The following is a 25,791-nucleotide window of genomic DNA, read 5'->3' as shown; positions in this document are numbered from 1 at the left end:
ATTGCAGCATACGATGGCTTGGTGCTGTGCCAAGCAGAGGCAGATTTTTTGGAGGCCAGCACCCGGCAACCGAACCGCTCCGATCCGTGGTATATCACTCGAAGAGGGCGACTAACTTTCTTTATTTTTCATAAGGTTGCAATTCAGAAAAATGCAATGATACCAACTCCTGTGATTGTGGAGGTTATGGGATACACTGTAACCCATGTTGGAGTGTCTGCTCCAATTGAGCGGGGCATTCCAAATGAAAACTGCACGACAGGCCTTCATTGCTCATGAAAAGGGCAAACACAGAATCTCCGAGGTTAGGAGGTCGGGTTAGTTGTTCATCTACAGTAGCCCTCCCTCAGAGCAAGCCCTGACGGCACTGTACAGTATACCTGCTGCCCCAGAATTGTCACTGAGATAAAGTGTCCCTAGAGGCAGAGAGCATTGGGCCTGTGGGCTCTCATGGATGACAGCTGTACTACCTCGATGCTCATTTGAAGCTCACGGTCAGCCATCCCTATTATGACCGAGTGCAGGGGCAAATGGCACTTGCTGGAGTGGATTCCGCATTCTTTGTTGAGTAGAAACTCCAGACAGTTCCACACATAGTCCAGGAGATCCAGAGGAATAGTGCGTTTTGGGAGGACCATCTGCCAAGGCTGGAGTCGTTCTACCTGACCCACATTTGCAACACGGCGACGGTACCACGACGCGAGTGAGAGTGGTGCTGTTGCTCTGTACTGCTCTTGCCGCCAACCGGAAAAGGGACGCATGATTGCATGTGATTCAGACACATGCAGCACAATCTTGTTTCGTTTTAAATGTGTGTACCTCCAGCGCAGACCCACCGGGATGGGGCTCTCCCCGGGGTCCAAATGGATTCAAGCCAGTTTTCTATACTCCGTCTCACTTGAAGTGCGAACGTAGCAGAAGCCATGAGAGCGAGTTCCCCACTGTGAACGCACTTGCTAGGCACAAACCTCAGTGCAGTGTAACAAAATAAGTTGGTGGCCTAGTTGGTTGAACATGATAAAAAATATAAATTTTTCTTCGTCATTTTCTTTCTTTACCTTTTCATCAAAACGTCAGTTGAAAGTAGATCTTGTCCTGTCCTGTCCTCCCTTGTACTTTGTCTTTCGCGCTAATATTTGTTATGATATTTTGTGCTGTGCAAACGCCGGTTAGGGCGACATGCTCACGCTTATTGTATCCCGCGTTTCGCTGACACTCAGGAATGGAGTATAGTTTTTAGAATGAAGCATGATTTCAAACAGTTTAGACAGTTCTTTTTGCTTAACATTTTATGGTTTGCATATCTGCCACCTGCAAAATGTCTCCATATTTATACTCTATGAGTCTTCTCTCACTTTGAAAAATAAACCACTAATATGAATAGCAACACTTTTAAAAAACAAAATGTCTACTAAGATGAACATAATGTAGGTAAAACAGTGCAGAACGACAAAGAGTAGAAAAAAGGAACAAACAGGACGGGACAAGAGCTGACTCGCAACTGAAGGTTTTTTGTTAAAGGAAACATAAAAAATAAACACGTAAGGCAGCAATTTACACATGCGCCAACCTCTCTCCACATCACATAGGGCACCTGTCATTCACGTGCCGCGTGCTCCCCCCCCCCCCCACCCCCCCCCCCCCCCCCATTTTTTTTTACATTTTTTTTATAGTCGATCGAAGTCAAAAACAACATCTCTTTCACAGATAGCGCCACCGACGGCTCGCTGATGCACTGCGCCCCACTTTCCGCTATGTGAAAAGCCTCTATCACCTCCCTCGTCACTTTGCCTTTGTGCCTATCTACAAGCGTGGTCTCCTCGAAGGACGGCTTGCACAAACAGCTCTTACAGTGCACCGCAAATGCCCTCCGACCGTGGTTCTCAGTGAATAGTTGTGCTACCTGAGCCTATCATTTAAACACCTTCCCGTCTGTCCAATATAGACTTTACCTCACGAGGGGGGACCTTGTATACCGCTCCGGAAACTTTGCGTTTTTTTTTTAAGCTTTTTTACTTGCTCTTTGGCAGTCCTTCTGCCTTGCCCCTTACCCTCGAACATATCTGGCTCAACTTCTGAGGAGCGGAATACACCACATGGACGTGGTACCGACTTTCTACTTTCTTTAAATTGTCAGAGACCATGTGCAGGTATTGGATGACAACAGTCCTTCGCCTGTCCACAACATTATTAGGGGGAGAGGTTTCTTTTACCTTTTTAGCAAAGGTGCCGGCAACATCACAAACCAGCGTCTCTTAGCCTATTGCACTGCGCCTGGAAGCTCTCATGCACCATGTGAACACAGAACTTATTTAGGGCCGCGTCCAAGCACGACGTCGCATTGCCCATTTTTTTAACCTTGGAGTGGGCTGACCTATAGTCTTAGATAGTTTTTTTTGACCGAGGGCTGTACGCCCAGCGGATATGACCGCCGCTGAAGCGAAGGGAAAGGTCCAAAACTGCAGGATTCCCTCCTTGGGGACCTACGACATGTACCTGATGCGTCCCCTCCCCCCCTTCCCCCCCCCCCCCCACACACACACACAGATTCGCCCAAGGGCTGTACGCCCTGCTGGGCGTACAGCCCTCAGGTCGCGTGGTTTATCGGCTGCATTTGCAATGCAAGCTGCAAGGAGGGGCCGCAATCGTTCATCGTCTGCCAACGTCTCCGCCTTTCCGCCTGCATTCCTCTTCACTACAAGAAAAAGCAGCCCGTGCGCGCTTGTGACGAATCTCGGCAGTAAGCGTTTGCCATTAAATTTTAAAAATTCTCTATGGTCTGAGATGGACACTCTCTTCAATCTAGGCTCTCTACTCACGACGAGAACACACTGGCGCCGTCTGTCGGGTAGGCTTAGAAGACTTCCGGCCTGTCAATAACGCAACAGTCCTTCCCCGTGTTCTGGAAATTACTCTGACAGTAATATAAGACACTTCTTCTCATAAATAGTGCATAGATTTGATGTCGTTAATACAGCTAAGCTTTCAGTCTAGTTACACCCGAAAGGGAATGTTTCCAAGGGTACCGAAAGACGGCGCCAGTGTGTCGGTGTGTTCTATCGCTGTAAGCGGTTACATGCAGTTGCCACAGAGTCTATCAAATTTAAGGGTATAGATGCGAACCAGGAATAAAATTTTGTTACAGACTCCAAGTACCGACCCACGTATGATATGGGTAGACGTATGACATCAACATGTATAGACACAATATAAGCAAACGTATGATATAAACTCAAAAACTTTTGTTATGAACATCATAAATACATGTACTTATTGTATTAACACATGTATCGTAAAGACACACTTGTAGGCAGGGATGTATCTTAAGGGCTCCCTCGTATGCACAATCGTATGGTGCATACCGTATGCACCATAGGAGGGAGTCCTTAAAATACCGTAAGAATGTGCATACGCTCAGGTGTGCGCAGGTGTATGGAACAGTCATCCGACTACGCATAAACGTAAATGGTATGGGCGAGTGGAATGCACGTGGCCAGTACTTTCTAGGTACCGTTGTGGAAGGGGTAAAGTCCAACTATAAGCGCAGCCCTGCCTTGGACGGTGTGCTCTCGCCACCGCCCACGGCGCACTCCTCTAGGGTGCCGAGGTTGTCAATGGTAAGATATTTCAACGTCTTTGTCTTTATTTGTCACTAAGGTTCTATTCCTGCAACAAGCGCCAGTAGTGAAAGGAACTTTGGAACCGCGGGCTATATTATTCAAGAAAGTCAAATTTAGGGGTTTTACGTGCCAAACCAACGACGGGCATCGGGCTCGCCCCAGCGGAGGACTGAGGATTAATTTCGACCACATGGGGATCTTTTGACGTGCAACCGAAAGCTCGGTTACACGGCGTCTTCTCCGCAATCAGCCTCCGTCAGATTGCGGGCACCTCGGCCGGGATTCAAACCCGCCACATGGGGATCCGTAGTCCGGCGCTCTCGCCTCGGAGCCACCGAGGCGGCTATTCAAGAGAGCAGGACGTGCTTAAATACAGATTCACTATATCCTTTTGTTCTTGCTAAAAAAAAAACAAAAAAAAACGTATACTTTTTAATTTGCAAATAAAATATTTGTCGCACATCACTTTTATTTGCTTCTATTGCTAGTCACAAGCAATTCTGCGGAATTAGTAAAATTCATAATTTTAGGTGTGCGATCCCGGAAGAAATACCATTTATTTGCAGAAGGCTTCATGGGAGCAAATTAAGCGTGGATATAGTTCGTCTCACTTGTGCTAATGCGGTTGAACTCGTCTTGGGAATAAACATAAATCGAGGACGGAGTTTTTCTTGGTTGCTTTGGCCTATAGACCGATGAAATCATCGACTGTCCTAGTTAATGTTACGTGTTTTTCGTGGCCCCTTCAGCTACTGACATACAAGGAAAAAATGGTGGCGTCCAGCAATTCAGCTCCAAAGGTCGCATTAAGTGCATAAAATAACGTTGCCCTAAAAGTGTATAAAATAACGTTGCCCTAAATGTTCGTACTCCACGCCGCAAATTTTAGACAACATCACATCGAATTTGACCCTGGGCCGGCACCAGACATGTTCTAAAATGTTTTCGGCTGATCCGGGCCGTGTATCATAGAAATTGCTCGCTCTCGGGCCGGTCCTGCCACCGGTTTCAATCACCAGGGACGGGCTCGGGTTGCTAAGTTACAATGACGCCGGGCCCGGGACGGGCCTGGGCTAGAAAAAGCGCCCCGTGGAGTGCTGTAGTTTTAGTATATACGCCAATACGCCATAAAATGTAATCTCCGAGCTGGCTCTATATAAATCAAGGTAAATAAAAAAAAACTGCGAATTCCGCCGTCTTTTAATAAAAAAAACTATCCAAGTACCCCGAAGCATTTCTTATGAGTTGTGAATGCGAAAGCATGAATGTCGTTTTTGCGCTCTCTTAGTTCGTCTGCGGCATAGAGGCGTGGGCGGCCACGTTTCAGCACTGCCCAGGTAGCGGCCGACGGTCGAGCGGGCGCTCTCGGGAGCTGCGCTGAGCTCGGCTGTACAGCCTCTTCCGAGTTCGCCCGAGCGGGCTCTGTGACCAGGCGGACAGGCCCGCACCGCCGCATCTCTACTTTTTCCGAATGCGGATGATACTTTACTTGTCTCTAGTAACATTAATTACCGCCCAGCCCTGCAGTTATTGCAACATAACTCTGCACGAATAACGGATTGGTTTTATGACAATTATATTACTGTTAACACACCCACAACCTGACTTGTTTACTTCGGAGTCCACTGAAACATGCAAAAATGGACTCATCATTTGTGTTACACAGATCCAACTGCCTTGATTGTACATGTAGTTCCCTAAAATATGTCGACACTGTTAAGTACTTAGGCAATTGTTTGATTCAGATTTGTCATGGTCAGTGCATTTAACCCATGTTTCTGGCAAGCTTCGCAGCGTGTGCTGCTTACTTTACAATAGTAGGGTATTTATGCCATTTGCCGTAAAAAATCCATTCCTAATGCTCTTGCTTATAGTATACTAAGGTATGGCATCACATTATTTGGTGACTATGAAGAAATATGGCAAACTAAAATTGACCGTATTCTTAGGAATTTGTTAAGAACTGTCGGTTATCATTATGATCCCTCATCAGAAGCTGGAATCTTTGAAGCTCTACAACTGCCTAACTTCCATTCACTTTTTTTGCAATGTGTGGTGCTTTCTCACTTCTGGTGTAGTGAATTTAAACATCCCTTCGTTCCCCTCAAAGATTTATGTACTTCTGATCGCCCTATAATCCCCCGGTGTTTTACAAGATATGGTAAGCGAGAGCGGTCTCATTTTGTGCCATACATTCTTAACAAACTCCCCGACCAGTTCCTTGAAGGTACAACTAGGAGAAAATTAAGAAAAAAAACTATTGAACAGTTTTACGCTGCAATTCATTGTACAATTTCAACAATGTACTGCTGTGTGATATTTTGTATCTAATATGTTTGCTGCGAAATTGTGAGGTAATTAGTTTCTGTTTCTCGTATAGTGCGATAAATGTTTGAAATGTGCGCTCTATGGACTTCTTCTGTGCTCTCTGTGACATTCCATTTGCTGGGTTCTGTCCTTCGATCCTCTACTGGCTTCTACAGACCCGTTACCTTATAGTGTTATGAACGTATCTTAAATAAATGAAATAAAAATAAAAATATTCTTGTTGTTCTTGTCCTTGTTATTGTTCTTGTTCGTGTTCTTGTTCTTGGTCTTGGTCTTGGTCTTGTCGTTGCCATTGTTGTTGTTGTTTTTTCCTCAGGAGCGCGGCCGCACCACAGAAAGGCAACAGCCCGTTTCCAGTTTTGTTTCGCCTTACGTTACTGAGTTTTGTTTCACATTAGGCATATTTATGCTTAGCATCTCGTAGTGTGAGCGATCCTTGCATGCTATTTGTCGTTTTTCTAACACACTATACCGCGCACACTTCTCATAGAAAGGTATTTTGCGTGGGTCACATCCTTATTGTGTCGCTCTTTTACGGTGTACGCAAGTGCAGAATTCACTGCACGTTACTGCACGTTAAGCCCGACCATAAGGAAGGTGAAACTGTTCAGTGTCCTAATGTATTCGGTCAATGCTTTGGTTTCTATTTGTGTGTTCAATGTCCCATTAAGAAGGCTTATATGGCTGTTTTTGTACACTACCAGAAAATAAAGTAATATTATTATTATAATTACAATTATTATTATTATGATAACTGATCTCTCAGTAGCATACAAATGACAAGCAGGGACACAGAATACCATCGTCAGTAAATTAGCCCATCAAGGTAGCCATTTCATTTCTTTTTTAGACTTCCAATTATCGCTATTACTTTAGCATTGTGAAGACGTTTTTCTCATCCGCGATGTGAACCCTCTTCGGTACACTGAGGAAGGCTGATCCAGCAGTCACACTTGTCCCTAGGAAACATCGGAGCACAGGTGAACTAGCACATCCAAGATCACAGCGTCACAGCTAGAAAGTCGATCTCCGGTAGTTCCGGAGTATATTATGTCATAAACTCCACACATTTGTTCTGACAACCAGAAACATCCACTGGGAAATCACCGGGAGGGAGTGAAACAATGTTGCAAAGATGACGCTGGCCGTAATTAATAGATGTTCATATTAGTTCCGCAGTGTCCACAGCGCTGAGGGTTTTTACGGAAAGTCTCTGTGGTCTACAGTGACCTGCTGGTCAAATTTGTTTTCCTAAATTATTTACAACATAACGCACTTCTAGACTTAAATCGTTGCTGCTGCCAGTGGTGCCAACCGCACATCGTCAACGCGCTCACTGCGTCGTAGAAGGTTGGATCTTGAAGACAGGAACTTCCACCAGAAGACAGCCTCGAAGCGCAGATCACTAGAGCGTGTCCAAGATGACATCAGCAGTTACTGCTAGAAGCTCCACACAGAAGGCTGCGAAGTGTCAACAGCGCTGAGGCTTTTCCGGAACAGTCTTTGTGGGTTTAAAAGCACGGCTGGTAGATTCGTCCTCCTAAATTATTTACAGCCTAATGCACCGCTACACTGAAGACAATTCCAGCGGTGCAAACCGTGCATCGTCAATGCGTTTGCTGCAACGTGGAAGGCTGGATCTTGAGGTCAGCAGCTGCCACTGGGAGAGCCTTGGTGCACATGTCACCAAGGCGTGGCCCAGATGCCAGCGGGCCATGACCAGCAGAGGTTCACTGCCAGTTTTGAAATGTCCGCAACGCCGAGGCTTGGATACCAGGTCTGGTAAGTAGTTGCGGTGGTTTTGGGACACGAAAAGCCGGAAGTGAGTCCAATGTCGCTCGGCGTCGGGGATGGTTTCCTTCACGACTGCTTCTGCAACTGACAAATTAAACACAAACAACTTTAGGAACCTTCTCTTGTTCGACCCTTCACGGGCGAAAGGTTTAATGCATGGAGTTTGGATAACAAGACGCGTAAAAATTAAGGAAAAGTTCGATAATGTTTCGTTAGCTTGTCCAGAATATGCTGTAGAAAGTGGCAGCGGGTTTTACTTTTAGCAAAAGAACCCAAGGACAAACTCTGATGAATTAAAGAGTCACCTTTTAAGCTTTGGCAACCTCGTGAGGGTTTTCAATTATGAAAAATAATACCAGCAAAGCATGCGTACTGATGCAAGAATCATGAAAATATAGTATATTTCATTCTTGGTTTAATCTTGATTGTAGCTCTTGTTTTCATCGCAGAAGTAGGTATTAAAAATAAATTTACGTACCGCAAGAATAAAATAAACTGGGGGGGGCTACGTGACAAACTAACGGGGGCAATCTGGCACGCTCTAGCGAAGGACTGAGGATTGATTTCGAACACAAAGGGATCCTTTGCCGTGGAACCGATATCTCGGTTAAAGCCTGTTCAAACAGGAGAATTCAAAATGCGTGAAGCGACACAACTCCGTCATATATGGCGTGTGCCAATCCGCTTTCGCCAGTTTTTTTTTTTTTTTTTTTTTTTCAGCGAAGCTGTTTATGGCTAGGGTCCCGTGGATTTTTCGTGTGCGCCAACAAAAACTACACCTTGCCCTCTAAATTTAGCGAAAAAATTTGCCGCCAAATTTAGCTGAAACATTTCCCGCTAAATTTAGCGAGAAAATTTCCCGCCAAATTTAGCGGAAAAATGTTCCCACCAATTTTAGCGGCAAAATTACCCCGCCAACCCGCCAAATTTTTCCGCTAAAAACGGGAAGAAGGAGGAGGAGGAAAGCGCACCGCCCACTGTCGTCGTTCCAAGCGCTTGCGTGCCTAGTTTCCTTTCCTTCCGCCAAGTGGCGGTCCCGTCGCGCGTGTCTAGTTTCCTCCGGCTCCTCGGGGCGGCGATAGTCCTCGCGGTTACGTTGACGCCGACGGCGACGCCGCTCGAGCCAAAAACGGGCGCCTAAGAACTACGCTCTAAAAATCAATCGCGATTAAAGCATTAATTCATTAATCACTAGATAGTTAATCGATTAAGTGCCCAGCCCTATTTTTCGCTTCTGTCTCTGACGGCGCCTTAGAGCCTGCTCACCACGTCGGTCCGGACAGCCATTCACAGGCTCTAGTGGCTGTAATCAAGGCCTCCGCTGCTCTTCAAATCGAGAAGGCAACGAGGACGGGGAGGCGAAGCTTTTTCGCGTGAGAGAAGAAGCTTCGCTCACTCGAAAACTCGAACAGGTCCGGCCTCAATGGCCGGACCTCTTCGACTTTTCTCCCATAGGAACCGTGCGCATCTAATTCAAGCCCCGACCAGGGCGCCCCTAGCGGCAAACGGGTCCATCGCATCGGGGAGCTTCTGCCAGTCACTGCGTTGGTTGTGCGTTGTAGTGGGTTAGCCGGTTAGCGTTGTAATTTCTGAGATGGCTATTCCGCACCAAGAAAGCGGCAACAATTGCTGCGTGGTCGGCTGCAACAGTACGTCGAAGATCGCACACGGCAGGAAGTACTACATCGTCCCTTCGAAGCCGTACGGCCGTACGAGGCGGAGTACTGCGCGACCTGCAGGTGCGACTTGTGCGTCCATACAGGTTAGTGGCGTCTCTTACCTTTCTGTTCGCGCTTTGTTTAAGCTGCTGACGAATAATACAATTAACTTTTTTCTATTCTAGCGACGATGGAACCGCATCGACACCGACGGCAAACTCTAAAGTATGCGGCAAATACTTCACCGGAATCGAGAAGCGGAGTGCGGTCGCCCCCCTAAGCCTACACTTGGATGTTTCCATCAGCCTACAGGAAGATAGTAGTGGGAATCGCGGAACGGCGCGAAAAAAATCGCCCAGTTATTGTCAAGCTGATTCAGAAATAAACGTACATAATTACCACGGTCCACTCAACGCCAACTACATTTTTTTGCGGGCACGCTTAATTTTGTTAGCGGAGTACGGCGCTCCGTGGCATCCACTTGTCTGTCGAAACGGACCTCCTTCACGTCGTACACGCGGCCAGATTCACGAAGGACTTTTCCCTTCTTCATACTGGTACCACGGAAGAAGCTTTCTAGATTCGTAACCGCCTTAAACCCCGTCGTAATCACCCCGGGAACACTGTCCACTGTGCTGCTCATCGCCATTGCTTCCCCCCGATGATTCTGCACCGGCTACCGAAGAAGTTTTCCGGATTCGTAATCGCCCTCTGTCCTCTGTGGTGTTCGTTGCTATTACTTCCCGATGATTCTGCGCCGACGGCACCGGCTACCGAAGGAACTTTCCGAATTCGTAACTGCCTTAAATTCCTTCGTAATCACGACGGGGACACTGTCTGACGTGCTGTTCGTCGCCATTGCCCCCCGATGCTCCTGCGGCGGCTACCGCTAGGTCGCGGCGAACAATAGGCGACCGCCGCGACACGGCCGGCATGCTCGCTTCCCATGGCGGTGGGGGCTGCCGGTAACGGCAAAACAAATAGCAAGGCACCCCATTGGCAGGCCGCGTATGACGTGAAGCCTGACGGGCACCGACGTCACCGGAAAGCATAGAGGGCGAGGAGGAGAACAGTGCTGTTTGAGCGGTTGGTGTCCATACAGAAGACAAACGGCCGGACTTCAACCCTCACTTCATGTGCCTGTGAAGCGTCCTCTTTTAACAACCTTTTTACACGGCGCCATCTTCGTAATAAGCTTCCATCACATTGCAGGCACCTCGGTCTGGATTCGAACCCGCCACCCGAAGTCCGTAGGCCAGCACTTTGCCTCGGAGCCATCGAAGCGGTTCGACATGTGTGACGAGGAATAATTTTCAATAGTGTTCGAGGTAGCGCAACCTTCATCCACAGCCATTAAACTACACGACGAGATAAAGCAAAACGTGTATCACTCACCGAAATCGCTCGTGCAATACTCTTCACGCAGCTCCGTCTCCGTGCACGGGCGACATTCTGCAATGAAACGTCGAACAATTTCATCAGTTCCTGGCGGCAAAAGTCTCTTCATATATTAGGGAGTTTTAGCAGAATGTTGCGATAGCTCCGATAACGATACCTGAGACATAATAGGCCTAGGAGTAGGGAGTTTTAGTCGATCGTTCCGACACCTCCGATAGCGATACGATGCATGCACGAATGCGTTCACGGAGCATCGGGGATCGTTAGCGATCTACTAAAGTAGATCGTTCCGCGGACGGCACGCCCTATGGTAGACATGTCCGAGTCTAAAGGCCCGTTCACACTCTTGCGACCGAGTACGACTGAGAGAGACGAGATCTCTTACAACTTCTTAAATGTTTCTAGAATGAGGGAACACACTGACATTGTGGCGCCATCTATGCGGTGACCCTAGAACTGCATTTCACAAAAGCGAAGGTTTTGCGGGATTTCCGAGGTCAAATGTGCGTAATACCCATAGAAAGGCTCGTTTATAACATTGACAAAAGTTTTTCGGGCCAAAAAAGAAAGGATATTGCGCGAGAAATAAAAAAAATATGCCGGACCGCCGAGTTTTCACTGCTTCCCAATAGATGGCGCCAGTGTGTTCTTTGGTTTAAGAAGTTTTAAGGAACCCAGGTTTAAGAGGTCGCAAGCAGTCGCAAGAGTGTGAACGGGCCTTAAAGAAGGTTCATCGACTGTTACACGAACGCCGCTCACTTGGTGAGCGGCGTTTGGCAACTTCCGGTTCTTCGGTTCTTTAGGAAATTTCGTTTAGCTGTTGGCAAGAGACGACGGTAATCTGCAGACCTGTCTAAGCATGGCTCTGAAAACTAGTCTGGAGGTTTCAAAACCATGCTTGCTGAGGCTTGTAGCTCATTGTTGTCCTTTGTCAGCAGTAAAACAAAATTTCGTAAGGAACCAGAAGTTGCCAAACGCCGCTAACGTCTTGGTACGGTTTCTTCGCTAACTCTCTAATAGCGCGTCCACAATGGATACTACCGCTTTAAGACAAGCCGAAAAATATCGGCACCCGCACACAGTTAGTTCGGATGTTCATCGAAGGCGCATTTACGTGGAGCATTTTATCTGGTGACATTTGAAGGCGTAGCTCCTTACCTGTAAAAAAATTAAACCAGCTGTCTCGTTTTTCTCGCGGAGAGCCTAGGTTTAAGAGAGGGACGAACTCAAACAAAGAAGGACGTTTTCATTTTAATGGCGGATGCCCGAGCGAATCGGCCGCAAGTGCGCGTACGTTGCGTTGTCACGTGGCGAGCTGAAAAACGGTCATAAAGGCAGTGACGTTTGCTGATGACGCAAAAGTTTTGTCCCCTCCCCGCAGCTCGTATTGCAAACGCGGACAGTAAACCACGTGACCGCTATCGGGCAGTTAGAAATTCACACAATGGGAGCTACGCCACATGGCGACAAACAGGGAAACGGCGTATACTCACCTCCCCAGCTGGGCCCGGCGAGTCCCTTCAGTCTCGCACGTCCCACCGTGTACGTCAACGTCATGACACGGCGGCGAATCGGCGCCGACCTGGACTCGACGTAGACGGCGACGATGCCCTCCCGCGACGTGTAGCAGCGAGGACTCCGCGAGGACGTGGGCGCCGGCAGCAGGCCGTCCGCCGCCTCGACGTAGGCCAGGGCGCCCGAGCGCCTGGACAGTCTCAAGCGCGCCTCGAACTCGGGCTCGGGCCCCTTGAGGACGACGCGCAGGGCACCGCGAGGGTAGCTCCACCGCACCGTGCCGGCCTCGCAGCCCAAGTAGACCGGCAGAACGCTTTCTCGGGATTGGTTCAGGCCGCTGGAAAAGGGTCAAGACGTGCTGCGATCGGACATTCGGTTCATGCGAGTTTCGGACAGAGGGCTGACAGGTCTTTTACCTCCTATATAGTCGCCGAAGGCTTAAAAAGCCAAGGTCACACCGCTCTTACATCGACACCAAGGACATTGTGTTCCCTGGAGACATGATGACAGAACTGCCTGCGAACAGGCCTCGAGCACCTTCGAGGCAGGTGTGCGTCATACGTCTTCGAACAAGTCTGCAGGCAGGTTTTGTATGCTTGTTTGCTTCGGCGTTTTTTGTTTAAAAACATACAAAAAAAACACGAAATAGTATACATAACGTACCAATTCATTCAGGCTATCATAGCATTGATTGTGTGAGATGTAAATCTATAGTGATGCTCCTGCAATTGTGGCCATATTTCTTCATTTTCATATACCAGCTGCGATTCATGCGTTGCCTGCCCTGTCAACCATGCTCGGAATGTTGGTTGAAGTTTCGCCGGCAGCTACACGCCATACCTCAATAAAGCCACATATGAAAATTTACACTTCCTACGAAAAACGCGCACAAACAAAAAATTATTAGAAACGAGCGCGTCGAATGCTAACGTCGTCAAAGCCTCCCCAGGTCGAGCGGAGCGAGTCTGGCAAAAATTCTGTCCTCTCCGTGACGTCACTCCGGTTCGCTATAAGGGGGCGCCACGCCAACTTCTCGGGGCTAATAGCCGTCATTACTTCACTCATAAAAATGCCCGGATGACGTCTCGAAAGGCGATAGTGGATTTTCACATGACTATATGCCATTTTTTGTTAGAGGTTGGTGAACTCTTATAATCAACCTCAGAAGTTGTGTACAGTACCGGGAAAGCCAAAGCCACGAGCGCGTGGTTCTTGAAAGAGCTAAATTTCACCGAGACCGAATTCGAGGAATGCACTTGAAGTCGGGAGTTGTACTTTCTTTGGAAGTACCAGAAAAAGAAAAAAAAACACTTCACGTAAAGTACAAGTACATACTCAAAGGATGTATTTCAAGTAAAGTACAAGTTTTCTAAACCTAAAGGGTGTCACAAAAGAACATTTACACGGTCTTTTTTACCGCAAAAATAAACTAGGCATCGCCGAACGCTCATTCTCCGCTCAAAGGTAGAGCTAGAGGTCACAACCAGATGCCAAAGTTTCAGCCCGATCAGATAACTTAATCAAAAGTTATAAGTGATTTTCTGAAAATTTCAATGGGAAAATGGAGCCCATTTTTGCCCGTTTTTGGTTTCTGGTGCCATAGAGCCCCATGTGTTTGAAAACTCCGTCGGCCGCCATTTTCCCACTGGAGTACTGGTTTCAGTGGTTGTTCTCTAGGTTGCAAACATATGCACCCAGTGAGCTGGCACGGCGTTCGGGGTACGCTAATCTACGTTCCCTTGTCTTCGCCGTAGCGGCGTTTTCGCTCATTCCCGTGCTATCAAAAAAGTAATTGTTTCGTTATTCGCTGTGTCTGGTATGTAGCGACGAGAAGAAAATGGTACTTACTGCATCGCGCGTAAGTGTGGAGCAACGCTACTAAAACACTCAGTTGGGAAACTCGCCGTCGAAACCTGGGCCGCTGGCGTCCACCGAGACCGAGCTAAATACGACAACAGCGCCACTCTTTATCGCTTGTCTGTACTGTGGTCAAAATTGAGCGGTTTGAAAGCCTGTTTTTGCGTAAAAACAAACGGAAAAGACTCTTTTTGTATGAAATTTATTGGAGTTTAGTACAAAAAGAGGGGCGCGTTACGTTTTTAAAATCTTTAGTTGGCAGGGTTTTGCGGCACAATTAATATTGTTTTTATACAACCATGCCTCAGCAGGGCTTTCAGGTAGCGCGTCCTGACCTAGGTGCATTTTAACTTCGGTAGTTCGACGCGGCGCGTCCGCCGGGGAGACGAGGGTGGCACCCCTGTAACCTCTTCCGCTGTATGTGTTCTTAAAGCCAATAATAGAAGTCACGTGCAGTTCCTCGAGTGGCCGCTGCGGGAGAAATAGTGGCGTCGTGTTCGTCATTAGCTCGGTGCTCGGAGCCAGATTGGGGCCACTTTTTGAAAGCTGTCTCTGTGGGAGTTTCCCAACTGAGTGTTTTAGTAACGTTGGTGTGGAGCAATCCACGACGACGCGAGCAATGGCAGTGCGGAGACGATAGCAGACGAGAAATGCACGAACCGGCGAAACCGAAACCGAAATTACCCGTTGACGGTTTACTGCTCACAGAGTGCACGTGAGCCGCTAGGGGCGTTGCTATTTTGCATATCGCTCATTGGCTCTGCCATGCTACTCCGGGGGCTTTTTACAGGCTTTCGGCGACGTAATAAAGGACGGTATGTGAGGCAGTTTGGGACAATGTCTGACTGATTATTTTCTGTCTCTTCCATTTAAGAAATTTTTCGGTTTCACTACCCCATGCAGTTTAAGGTTAATTTATATCATGGTATAAGGAGACAGTTTGGGACAATGTCTGCCTATTTATTTTCTGGCTCTTCCACTTCAGAAATTTTTCGGCTTCACTACCCCATGCAGTCTAACAAAAATTTAAATCATGGTATGGAGTGAAGAGGATAGACAGCTATACTAAGATCTCGGAGTTATGAACCATCCACACTCACTCGAACTGCTCATCGTATGGGAAAATAAAGGAAATGGTTTTGTCCGTAACGATAATGCGTCAGGGAAATCGCACCATCAATTCCAAACATCCTTCGCGCCCCCAAACAATAGCGGGCGGCACCCAGCTTAAATAAAAAAAAGAATGATTTACTAAAACTTAATATTTGCATGTTAAGGAAGCACTCACCTTCCGCTCCAGTTGCACGAATCCCGCCTCAACTCCGTTGAACCCGCTCCCGCCAAGGCACCGATGGAAGCGCAGTTAGCCAACACCAGCAGCATCGCCATCGACACGAGTCGCAACGGCCACTTCATTTTCGAATCGATCTCAGAAGCTTGAGACAGGCATTCACGACTCAATTTCACCTTTGAAATCGAAGTAATGTGAGTGAGGTACTTGTTAAACGCAACGCGAAGTAAAGATTGCTCGTTTAAACGTAGTACCGAAACCAAGAACGCATGGTATCGTAAGGAAAACGTGCTAGCAGACGACACATAGACGCGCGTTAGCGGCGGCACGAGCGGCGGCTTCGGAGCCTGGAATGAGCACCGGGGGTTCGAGCCCGCCGGTTTTGTGCGCGGCGGATTCCCCAAGAGACCGCGGGACCGCGGTGGCTGCGGGCGCGGGGTCGTGGGAACCGGTGGTCCGTGCGCCTCGGGCCGGAACGGCGGGCTCGTTCCCACGGTCAGCGTAGAATTAGGGTGCTACGCCGCCCAACACCGGAGCATTGCCGGGCAGCGCACGTTCCCGCGTCGCTGACGCACTCTTGCAGATGTTTGGGTCCGACACGTGTCGTGTGTGCGAACTGCGTTGGGAGTTTTAAGTGTCGTTGGGAAATGCTTCGCAAGAATTTAGTGGTTTATGCCTTCACGGGCGAATTGTATAGCGCTTATGGGCCAACAGGAAACTGTCTTTTTTTCCAGAATCACAAATGTTTCGCTGCTAAGTAAAAAAAAGAAAAAAAAAAGAAAAAGAACGTGACTATCAAATTTTTGTGCATCGCATTAATGACGCGCCGCTTAATTGAAGTCTTTCGTAATAAAAAAGTTACGGTAGCCATGTTTTTTGTTTTTTTTTTACTTTTCACTATAACGAGTTACTTTTCTATAACGTTTTACTGCGGTTCTTTTATTTATTCTTTTCTGAGTAAAAAGAAAATTAAAAATGTTAAAGATAGTTGTTATTTTATTAGTTCAGTATTTAGATTCGAGTGAACCAATACCGATAACTCCTTGCTCGTTACGACAACTGCTTGCCTGTGTTCAAAGAGTCTAAGCTCTCTGGGTGCCAAATTGTGAACACACAGCCTAAATTGTTACGACACGTGAGCCAGCTGTGCGCAGAGGAACTGAGGGCGATGAGGAGGACAGAGTGCACGGGGCCGTCGGAACGCCGAGGTGTGGTTGGAGTGAGTAGTGGGTACACCTGAAGCTAGCTGCCCTTCTCTCCACCGAACTCGTAGGACGCGTTCGAATGCGAGAGCCAAACGCCGGACGCAAACGTTCCGCGTTCTAACACGTTCGACGAGCGCAGCAAAGACAAAGGCAGCTTACTTTAGGTCTACCCACTAATCATTTCAACCAGGGGCCCTAATCTACGCGGCGGGACCAAGGGACAGGGACATCACCGCTTACTGCGATTGGCTGCAGCACCGACCAGGGGCCCTAAACTCGTGAAACACGAAGTTGGGGCCGAAGTTGAGGGAGTGCACCGATTGGACAATCACGACGATGACTTGGCGCTTTTCTCGCCAACATCCAATCGGCGCGCTCCGCGAACTTTCGGCTCCAACTTTGTGTATCACGAGTTTAGGGCCCCAAGAGGAGCAGGCGGTGATGTCTCGGTCGTTTGGTCCCACCGTTCGGACGTCAGCGCGCCCTCTAGTTTAATCCTCTCTCTCCGTTTCTCGGCGCATAGCTATTTCGTGATCTAAAGTTTGCAGTTTTCTCTATGCAGGCCTTCTGGCCCCATTTACTATGCGCTTTTCCAGCGCACCCAAGCGAAGAATGCCGAGTCACTAGGCTGTGGCGTCTGACATTCCACAGAAGGGAGCTACTGAGCATGCCCAGAACGCGTTCCACTGCCCTTTAGACAAATATGGCAGCGTGCAGTCTCCGGACAGATGAGCATACCACGGTGGGGCGCCGACCAGAGCCGGGAAATTCCCGCATGGGGCGCTTCGAGCGTTGCCGCGCCTTGTGAGCCCAGCTTTTGGAAGTGACCCATAGCAGCCGGCAACAGCCAGGCGGCGCCAGCAGAGTGAGAGCCCACGGTTATACCCTGTCTCGTTGTAACTTGGCAAAAGGTGAACGACAAACCTCACATTGCGGGCCGACGGCTTCTATATCTGCTACGTAGTCACGCTCCGATTGGCCCACGGGAGCCATAGCTTCCGCCGTACTGTGATGCTGTGCGATCCCGGCTTCATGGCCTACCCAGTATTTCTTGCTTCAGACACTATGCTAAGCGGCGCCACCAGAGTGAAAGCTCACGTTTGAACAATGCAGCCGCCACACCCATGGCATACCCAATGTTTCTTGCTTCTTCAGACGCTAAATAGCATCAAACCAAACAGCATTACAGGTTGCCTATTTCGATATCAAGGGGGCCGAAGGAAGGTTTTATCCGCATTTCCAATTTTGAAACGTGACCTTGTAGCAAGGCCGATGACAATCGCGCCTTTGCTTGTCAGCATCGTGCGCAAAGTGTTAATGTCCCCTGCGTTTAGTCTTTGTTTTACGTGCTCTTTTCAATCAGTATGTTCGTTTTCTTTTTTATAAATTGTTCGATTAGGTGGTATCCTTTAAAAAAACAAAAAAAACTTCTGCTGGTCCCCCTTTAAGTTACCTTACATTTTAATGGCCAATTCGTCTGGGCCCGCATCGCACCGGTGCAGTGCGGTTCGTAATACGCGGAAGGCTAGAGGGGAGAGGGGAGCTTCCTTCTCTCCCCGCCAGTCTTTTGTGTGCTAAAGTGGAAACAGCATACTGCACTGCACGGGTGCGGTGCGGGTCCAGACGAATTGGCCATAAGCCGGCGATTCTAAGCCGTGCTGTGACGGCGACAGCGACCAGAGTCAGCGTCGAGCGACGGAGATTCGTCGCTCGGTTTTTGGATGTCTAGTAAACGTCGCTCATCGCCTTGGTCGCTTGCTCCCGTCGCTCTCATGCGGTTTCCCTCGTCGCACGAGTGACAAGAGTGACAGCGAAGCGGGTCGCCGTCGTTTTTCTCATTGCTGGCCAAATCGCTTACATGCAGTTTACACTGAAGAGTGGAACGCGATAGCGTTATCGGTCCCCGTTCGCATCGTCTTCTCATTCGCCATGCAAGCGTGTCTGGCTCGCAACCGAAGGGTCGTGGGTTCGAATCCCGCCTAAAATCCTTCAAATTTCTCTGGAAAGCAAACGAATTACATCATAAAGTGAAATTACTTGAGACATGCGGCGACCTTCAATTTGCATTACATGTCATGTTTTCATCACTATCATTTCACGCGTGACGTCGCGTTTCACGCGAGCATTGTGGGTTGTTGAAAATCCTCGCGCGAGGTCATGTGGCTGTGACGCCATGAACCTATCCACCTATCAGGATTTTCGCGTCACGCCACTGACGCCGGCTTTTCTGCGATACGAGGACCTTGACGCTATACGGCGAGCAAGCGTTCCAGAACGCGTCTTTGGCGCTTCAGAACGCAAGGAAGCTCCTCGAAGAGCACGCCAACCAAAGGGCAGCAAACAGAGAGCGTAGGGAACGGCCGATGACGAGGCGGCAAAGCGCGCGCCGTCCTTAATAAAAAAAAAAAAAGCACGCAAGTGTTTTATTTTTTTTAGGGAACATGAATAATATCGTTGTAAGAGATACGCAGAGATGGGCATAATTGATAATTTGACCGCATACGCTGTGCCAAAGACACTTATGTTGGCGAGGAACGAATTCAGTATACGATGTTCCATTTTAATCCTGGTGCGACTGGATTAGAAGGAGCCTCTCGAAGCTTCGAAGATTTCAATCATGGCAACGAAGACCGATTAGCCAATCGCCTTGCGAGGTTTTGGTTGTCTGGATGTTAGTATCTGTTTGTGTCCGGCTAGCAGGCAGGGAGGGCAATGACGCTACTTTCCCATCATCCAGCGACTAGACTAAGCCGAAGATTTGCACCGCCCTTCATGAAACGGCTTCAACGTTTCACCGAAGAAGGCTATTCAAAGAGCTGCGAAAATACCACATGACACGCCAACTGTAGAAATGCGCTTCCGCACGATTTCATGCGTACGCCAAGCGCACAGTTGACGTTGTATACAGCTATAGCGGAAAACAGGTTCGCACTGAATCGTGACGTCATGCGAATACTCCCTACATCATTATCTCCAAAGAAAACATTGGAAACTAACCTGTGGTGCTCGAGGGGTGCCGCATCGCCATCCCACCGCAGTCAACGCTTTAGCAGTTGAATAGAAATCCATACGTGTCCTGGAGTCTTTCTACAACCGAGCCTCCAGCTGTGTTTGTCAGCTCGAGTAGCGCCTCTAAAGGCCCGTTCACACTCTTGCGACTGAGTAAGACCGAGAGAGACCAGACCGGTTTTTAAGCCTCTTGCGATCTCTTAGGACCAGCTCCGCTGCATCTCATCCGGTCCTAAGAAGTCGCAAAAGGCTTAAAAGCCTGTCTCGTCGTTCTCGGTCGTACTCGGTTGCAAGAGTGTGGACGGGCCTTAATACCCTATACTCGATGTTACAATTTACAAACTTAGGTAAACATGCTAAAAGAAAATGAGACGTTTACAACTAATGCCGAATTAGAGCGCAGCTCTTGAGGAGGAGGAGGGGAGGGTACGGAGGGGACAGTATTCCCCTCCTCCTCATCCGTACCCTCTCCTCCTCTTGTGCTCCTCGCCTCCTCCCCCTGTTCCTCTCCTCCTCCCTCTTTCTCCTCTTCACCCTCCCTCCTCCTCTCCCTCCTTTTTCCTCCTCCCCCGCGCGGTGCATTAAGGGACGCTTCCCGTAATACATCGCGCGGTTACGCCGACGCCGCTCAAGCCGGAAAGGGGCGCCTAAGAGCTGCGCTCTCAAAAAAAAGGGGGGGGGGGGGGGGGGGGGGATACAATTGATGGATAAGAAAGGCCTTCGTACATGTTGAAATTGAGGATGAAAGTAGCTGGGGTCGAGGTTATCGTACAATTTCTCAGCACTGCTAAACAAAAACTCAACACAAGTATTTAAGCAATTATTTTTACATCTAAAGTGCTTTAGGAAACCAAACGTCTAAAATTGAGAATGCTGAGTTCACAGGCCACAATAACGCGCGTGTTTTGACCATGTATTACGTGCATCGCGTCCTGGTCTGGCAACAACACGCGATCTGCCCGCACGCTTATCTTTTCCGTCGGCGCTACCGTTGACTTGAAAAGACGAAGAGTTGTGAAGGTGTCACCAACAGCTACTTTGTTTTACTATAAGTTTGAGCAAAACCGATGCTACAAGCCCAAGCATTTTGTTTTGAATGGCGCATTCAAAACAAAATGCTTGTTGCGCTCGCTCATGTAGCCTCTCTTCTGCTCACACCCATAGCGAAACGGTGTATAAATCAAAGGTGTCATCGGTTTCCAGTGGATCGGATCGTGTCGAGAGATCCAACGAGTCAAGAGATTCAACGAGTCAAGGAAGCAAACAGCCAAGTGATTCAATATAAATCAAGAGGTCCAACGAGTCGAGAGTTTCAACGAGTCAAGAGATACGACTTAAAATATCGACTATTGAAGAGACCTGCGGTTAAAACTTAAGTCACTGGATCCCGGGAAAATAGCGCCATTACCTCCCGGGCCTGCTAGCCGGACAAAAACAGATACCATCATACAGACGACCGAAACCTCGCATTGGGATTGGCTGATCGGTGTCCGTTGCCATAGCAATCGTCATTTTGGCCCCTTCATACCTTCGAAGCTTCGAGAGGGTCGATCTAAACCAGCCGTACCAAGATCGCCATGGCATGGAGCACCATCGTACTGAAGGCGTTCCTCGCCAATATAAGCGTCTTTGGCACTGTGTATACAATCAACTTACCAGTCATGCCATATCCAGAGATCTCTCACAATAATATATTTCATGTTGCGTATTTCAAGAAAAGAAACTTATTTTTCTATGCCTCTATATACAGCGACCCTGCATGTGGTGGAGGTACGAAAATAAACGCGTGTTTCGCCGGTTCGTGGGTGGCAAAATACCGGCATACAAGAAACGTCTCTATAAAGCTACCCGTCACCAGCGAATTTAGATTGCTTCGCCAAGAACGGAGAAGTCAAGGAGAAATTGCTCCTTTCCATAGCCAAAATGGCGACCCCACAAGGAGCCTGGCGGTACTTTTTCATGAGCCAGTGACTTTAGTTATAACTGAACTCCACAATGTAAACAAACAAGACTTAAAAAAAAAAAAAGGTAAAAAAAGGTTGCTGTGAGAGACAATGCATGTTTCGAGTCCTCGATCTAGGTTTTTGTACTACAATATAGCAACACCGCACTCTGCCATCACGAGTCCTAATGGGATATATTTGTGAAGCCAATATAAGCTGCGTTTTAAAGGCGAAGAGGAGTTGAGAGGCAATTTTGGATCTTCTGACTCGTTATACCTCTTGACTTGCTCAACATAAGTCAAAGATCAAATGTGGGCCAAGCGGTCCAATTAATAGATTAAACGAGTTAAGCGATCTACGATGAGCCAAGATGTCCTATGTAAAAGAATCACAGAAGTTTTAAAAAAATGGTTTGATACTTGTTAAAATTTTATTACGCACGTTTGTGTATGTCGTTTGGTGCGTGATTGCCATATAAAGAGGGCTTTCTTGGATGTATGCAAGCAGTGCAAAGTCTGCCCCTCCTTGCTGTCCTTCCTTCGCGCTTAAAGCAGCTCGAGACGCATTATTTTTTGCGTTGCAAGCTCATTGTGAGGTTGTGTTCATCAGGAGACCTCGCTTAGTGTTGCAGTGCCCTACGGCTATACGTTATGTGCATCTTGTTCCCTTAACCCTGCCACGTTTGCCACGAGCTTACCTGGCAAGAGCATTTTCGGACTAGAAAACGCCGGCACTCAGGGAAAACACAGCCTTTTTCACATTCACCTGTCCTGTAAGAACGCTTGGGGAACACGGAGTGGAGTATACGCTCCTTTGACGTCGGAAAACGTCCAATGCTTGTTGCGCCGGGTGATCTCCCTCAACGCGGCGACGCTTGCGGCCGCTCATCCACAGTCTACAACAAGTTTGACTGCAGTCAACAATGGTACCTGCTTTGATGGAATAACAATTTCGTTCTCTTCTCTTCTTTTTTTTTTTTTTTTTTTTTCTCTCTCGATTAAAAAGACACGCGCTTAAATCGGCAGGGACGTCCGAAAAATTTGCCGGACAGCGTCCAGGTTAAAGGGAAACTGAAGCGGGTCCGTATTTGAGGAAAAACAGTTAAATCGTCTTCATTTGGCCTCCAGGATCACGAATATCGAGATTATTTTTCAGTTTGGTGCACGGAAGCTGCAGAAATTAATTTTATAGTATCGCTGAAGCCCCTCCTTCCCGGGGCGTGACTTCATACTAGTTTTTAGAATCTCTGCTCTCGCACATTTTCAGCGCCTGTCAAAGCTATGCACGCGCACTCTTGCTATTTTAAAAAATAAAGGTCCGAAATAGGCGTCACGACTGGCATCAGTGCGGAAAAATATACCTAGCAATCTTGCAATTGCACGCGCTGTCCACACGAGCGACACGCGCTTGACGGCCCAAAGATCCTAGTATAACGTAAGGACAAGTAGGAGTTTTTTCGTGTTTTCTCGCGTTTAGTATACATCTTTGGGCTAAACGAACGATATTCAGATTCACGGGATAAAAATACGCCAGAATTCACCTCTAACTCGTTTTTTTTTTAAAACAAGTGTTACAGCCTCTCTTTAAATTTGAGATTCCTAAAGTTACTCACCGTTGATTCAGTGTTCATAGTCTAACTGCAAGATCAGGCTTCTTTGCAATTTTGCTTCCGGTCAGACGATTCTTGAAAGTCGCTGATGCGAAATAGCGCCGATGCACAGATTCAAATCTCACTGGTTCACACAACGGGGCCCCTAAACCCAACTTGACACGAGACCAAGATGCACTGCCCAACCATACCCTCAGGGGCCGCGTTGAAGGCTAGAAGCAAGCAACGCGGTCGCTTCTTCCGCCGCTGGTGCTGACAGCCCTGAGCCATCAAACGTGCGCTCCGCCCACTCTACTGCCCTTATTCCTGCATAATATCGCAGTAATCAACGACGTGGGGAAAATCGCCAACAAACCAGAACGTCGCCATCTTGAAAGTCGAAAAGAAAGGAAGCATAAGGTATTACGTCGCTTCCATCGATTTGTGAGGAAATGAGTAAGGGAACCTTACATTATTTCGAAGATCGCGTTTCCCCCTCCGCTAAGCCCTCTGCAACGAAGAAGCCGCTACTGCGCCTGCTCGTCGATGGCCTTGACTGTAGATTTCCGGGTATCGTAACGGGTTGCGGAGAGTGTTGCGGGACAGCGGAAACGATCTACGAAAACTGCCTAATATAAAGTAAAGCCGATTCATGATTCGTAAGTGCGCCAACTTAAGAAAGGAAAGGCGCTTATGTAATGAGGCTTCTTGAATTCGGAGGTAAAACTTCCTAATGTTTTGATAACTTTCCTGTTTATTTATTTATTACATGTACCCCACAGCGCCCGTGAAGGCATTATAGTGGGGGAGGGGCAAAAAGAAGAAAAACAAAGGGCGTCACAGAACATTAAGTAAAAGCACTCGCAGCCTGCAGCAAGGCATAGAACAACATGAAACCAGCCCTGCGAAAATGTAACGCAGAGAAACGCGCTCATTGTTGCACCAATACCGAGAGGTATTCGGGTCCTGTTCCCGAATACCTCTCTGATCTCTTTTAATAATTAGGGTCCGTGTCGTGTCCTGTGCAGGGAAGCTGAGGATCCTTTGTCTGGTTTCCAAATGTCTAATGCTTGCAATAAAGTTTTCAAAGCTTATAAAATATTCGAAGAGTCTGTGATATCGCGTCATTAACTTTCTTGGGGTCAGTCTTTCCACATCGACTGCCTCGTTTCCTGTTCCTACAGATCGGACTGGCGGTAACCGCGGTTCAGCTTGGCCGTCTTTGGTGTCAAGTAAAAAGTCTGACGACAAGAAAAAAAGCTGCTGGGTGCACTAGACAGCGGACGCCATCTTGAAAGATGCTCCCAGTGTGTCTACGTCACCACAGAACGAGTTTTTTGGTCTGGTGAAGAGGTCGTAAGTGAAATACAACTGCCGTTTATTTATCACGCGCTCAGATATTCTTTCTCTTTATGTTCAGAGTAAGGACCAGAGACAGAGTGGTACCCTCATTTAGTATAAGTGAGAGTGGATTAGTTCCTTGAAAGTTTTGTGTGTGTTTCGGTAATGTGCTCGCAGCCACTTTGTTGTGAAAGATAAGCGAGTGTTCGTGGCTAGGTGAGTTGCAAGGTTCGCGGTTGCATCGTCTTATTATTCTGGAGTTTATTACGGGTCAGTCGCGAGCTTATGTAACACGCAGTGCACAGTTGTCGGCGATCCGGTGACTACGGGCCCACCGATTGCTAGTCGCTACGCTCGAAAGTCCTCTAACCAATTCGTTAGCAGGTTGAAGACATTACTGGAAGCAGGTAGACTTCATGTCTGGAAGCAGTTTTGCGAAAGAAGTCTCCCTTTCCGTTTGCTTGAATGATGCTAACACACCATCTGTGCAGACTGCTTATGTAAGACAAATTTGATTATTTGCAATTCTTACAGGCAGTTTCTCAGTTCTGCCATCTACTCTATAACCATTGCACACGGCAAAAATAAAGTACCTACGCTAGAATATGTTGCACGAAATTAATTTTCATTCATTGTTCAGTAGGTCGTATTCACGGCCGAAAAATTATCCCACGACCTGTCGAACGTAGTTACAAAAGCGGTCAATTCCTAAAAAAAAAAAAAAAGTAATACGCGTATTAACTAAAAACAAATTATTATAACGTCATTTCAAAATGTTTTTAGAAGTTCGAACGCTGTCATTATTCAGCAGTTTAAAACTGACAGACAAGTGCACGTAGCTTTACAAATCGTCCGCGTCTACCAGGAGGGGCCATGAAACGATTTTTCTACATTCGCTAACTACTCAGAATCACTCCCTAATGTTAATAACTGAATAAACTTGCCTTACTTTTCCTCTCTAAGCAATGGCAGTCGGCAAATAAATACCAGAAATATGAGCATCGTTCATCCTCTCAACTCTCAGCCAGAATGCCGAGCTCCAGGCATTCTTAGAGTTTGGCTATTCTCATCACCGAAGTGGTTGAATACGAGCCACTATCCGAGTGTCTGCCGAGGCAATGATTGTTACGAGCCGAAGTCGAGTGCTCGCGCAGCGCTCAACCGTTGTCGAGCGGGTGGTTTCGATCCCACAATCACGACATTAAGCCTTGCGAGAGCAAGGCTGTAATAGTCCCATTTTATCT

The 25,791-nt window shown here is 47.7% G+C and overlaps 1 protein-coding gene across 1 annotated transcript; it reads right to left on the bottom strand.

The window, feature by feature from the left end:
- Nucleotides 1–6,602: 6,602 nt before the first annotated feature.
- LOC8050649 (meteorin-like) lies at nt 6,603–12,655 on the bottom strand (the record flags this gene model as incomplete). The annotated part of the gene is made up of 3 exons (XM_040215955.3): nt 6,603–7,826; nt 10,796–10,852; nt 12,292–12,655. Coding segments are annotated over 3 exons (732 nt in total), but the record flags the coding sequence as incomplete, so codon positions are not given.
- Nucleotides 12,656–25,791: the final 13,136 nt, after the last annotated feature.

The sequence above is a fragment of the Ixodes scapularis genome, unplaced genomic scaffold (genome assembly GCF_016920785.2).
Source record: "Ixodes scapularis isolate PalLabHiFi unplaced genomic scaffold, ASM1692078v2 PGA_scaffold11__112_contigs__length_91849675, whole genome shotgun sequence".
NCBI classification, from domain to species: Eukaryota; Metazoa; Arthropoda; class Arachnida; order Ixodida; family Ixodidae; genus Ixodes; species Ixodes scapularis.
Note: the sequence above shows the minus strand (reverse complement) of the source record. Positions and strands in the feature narration are given on the sequence as shown.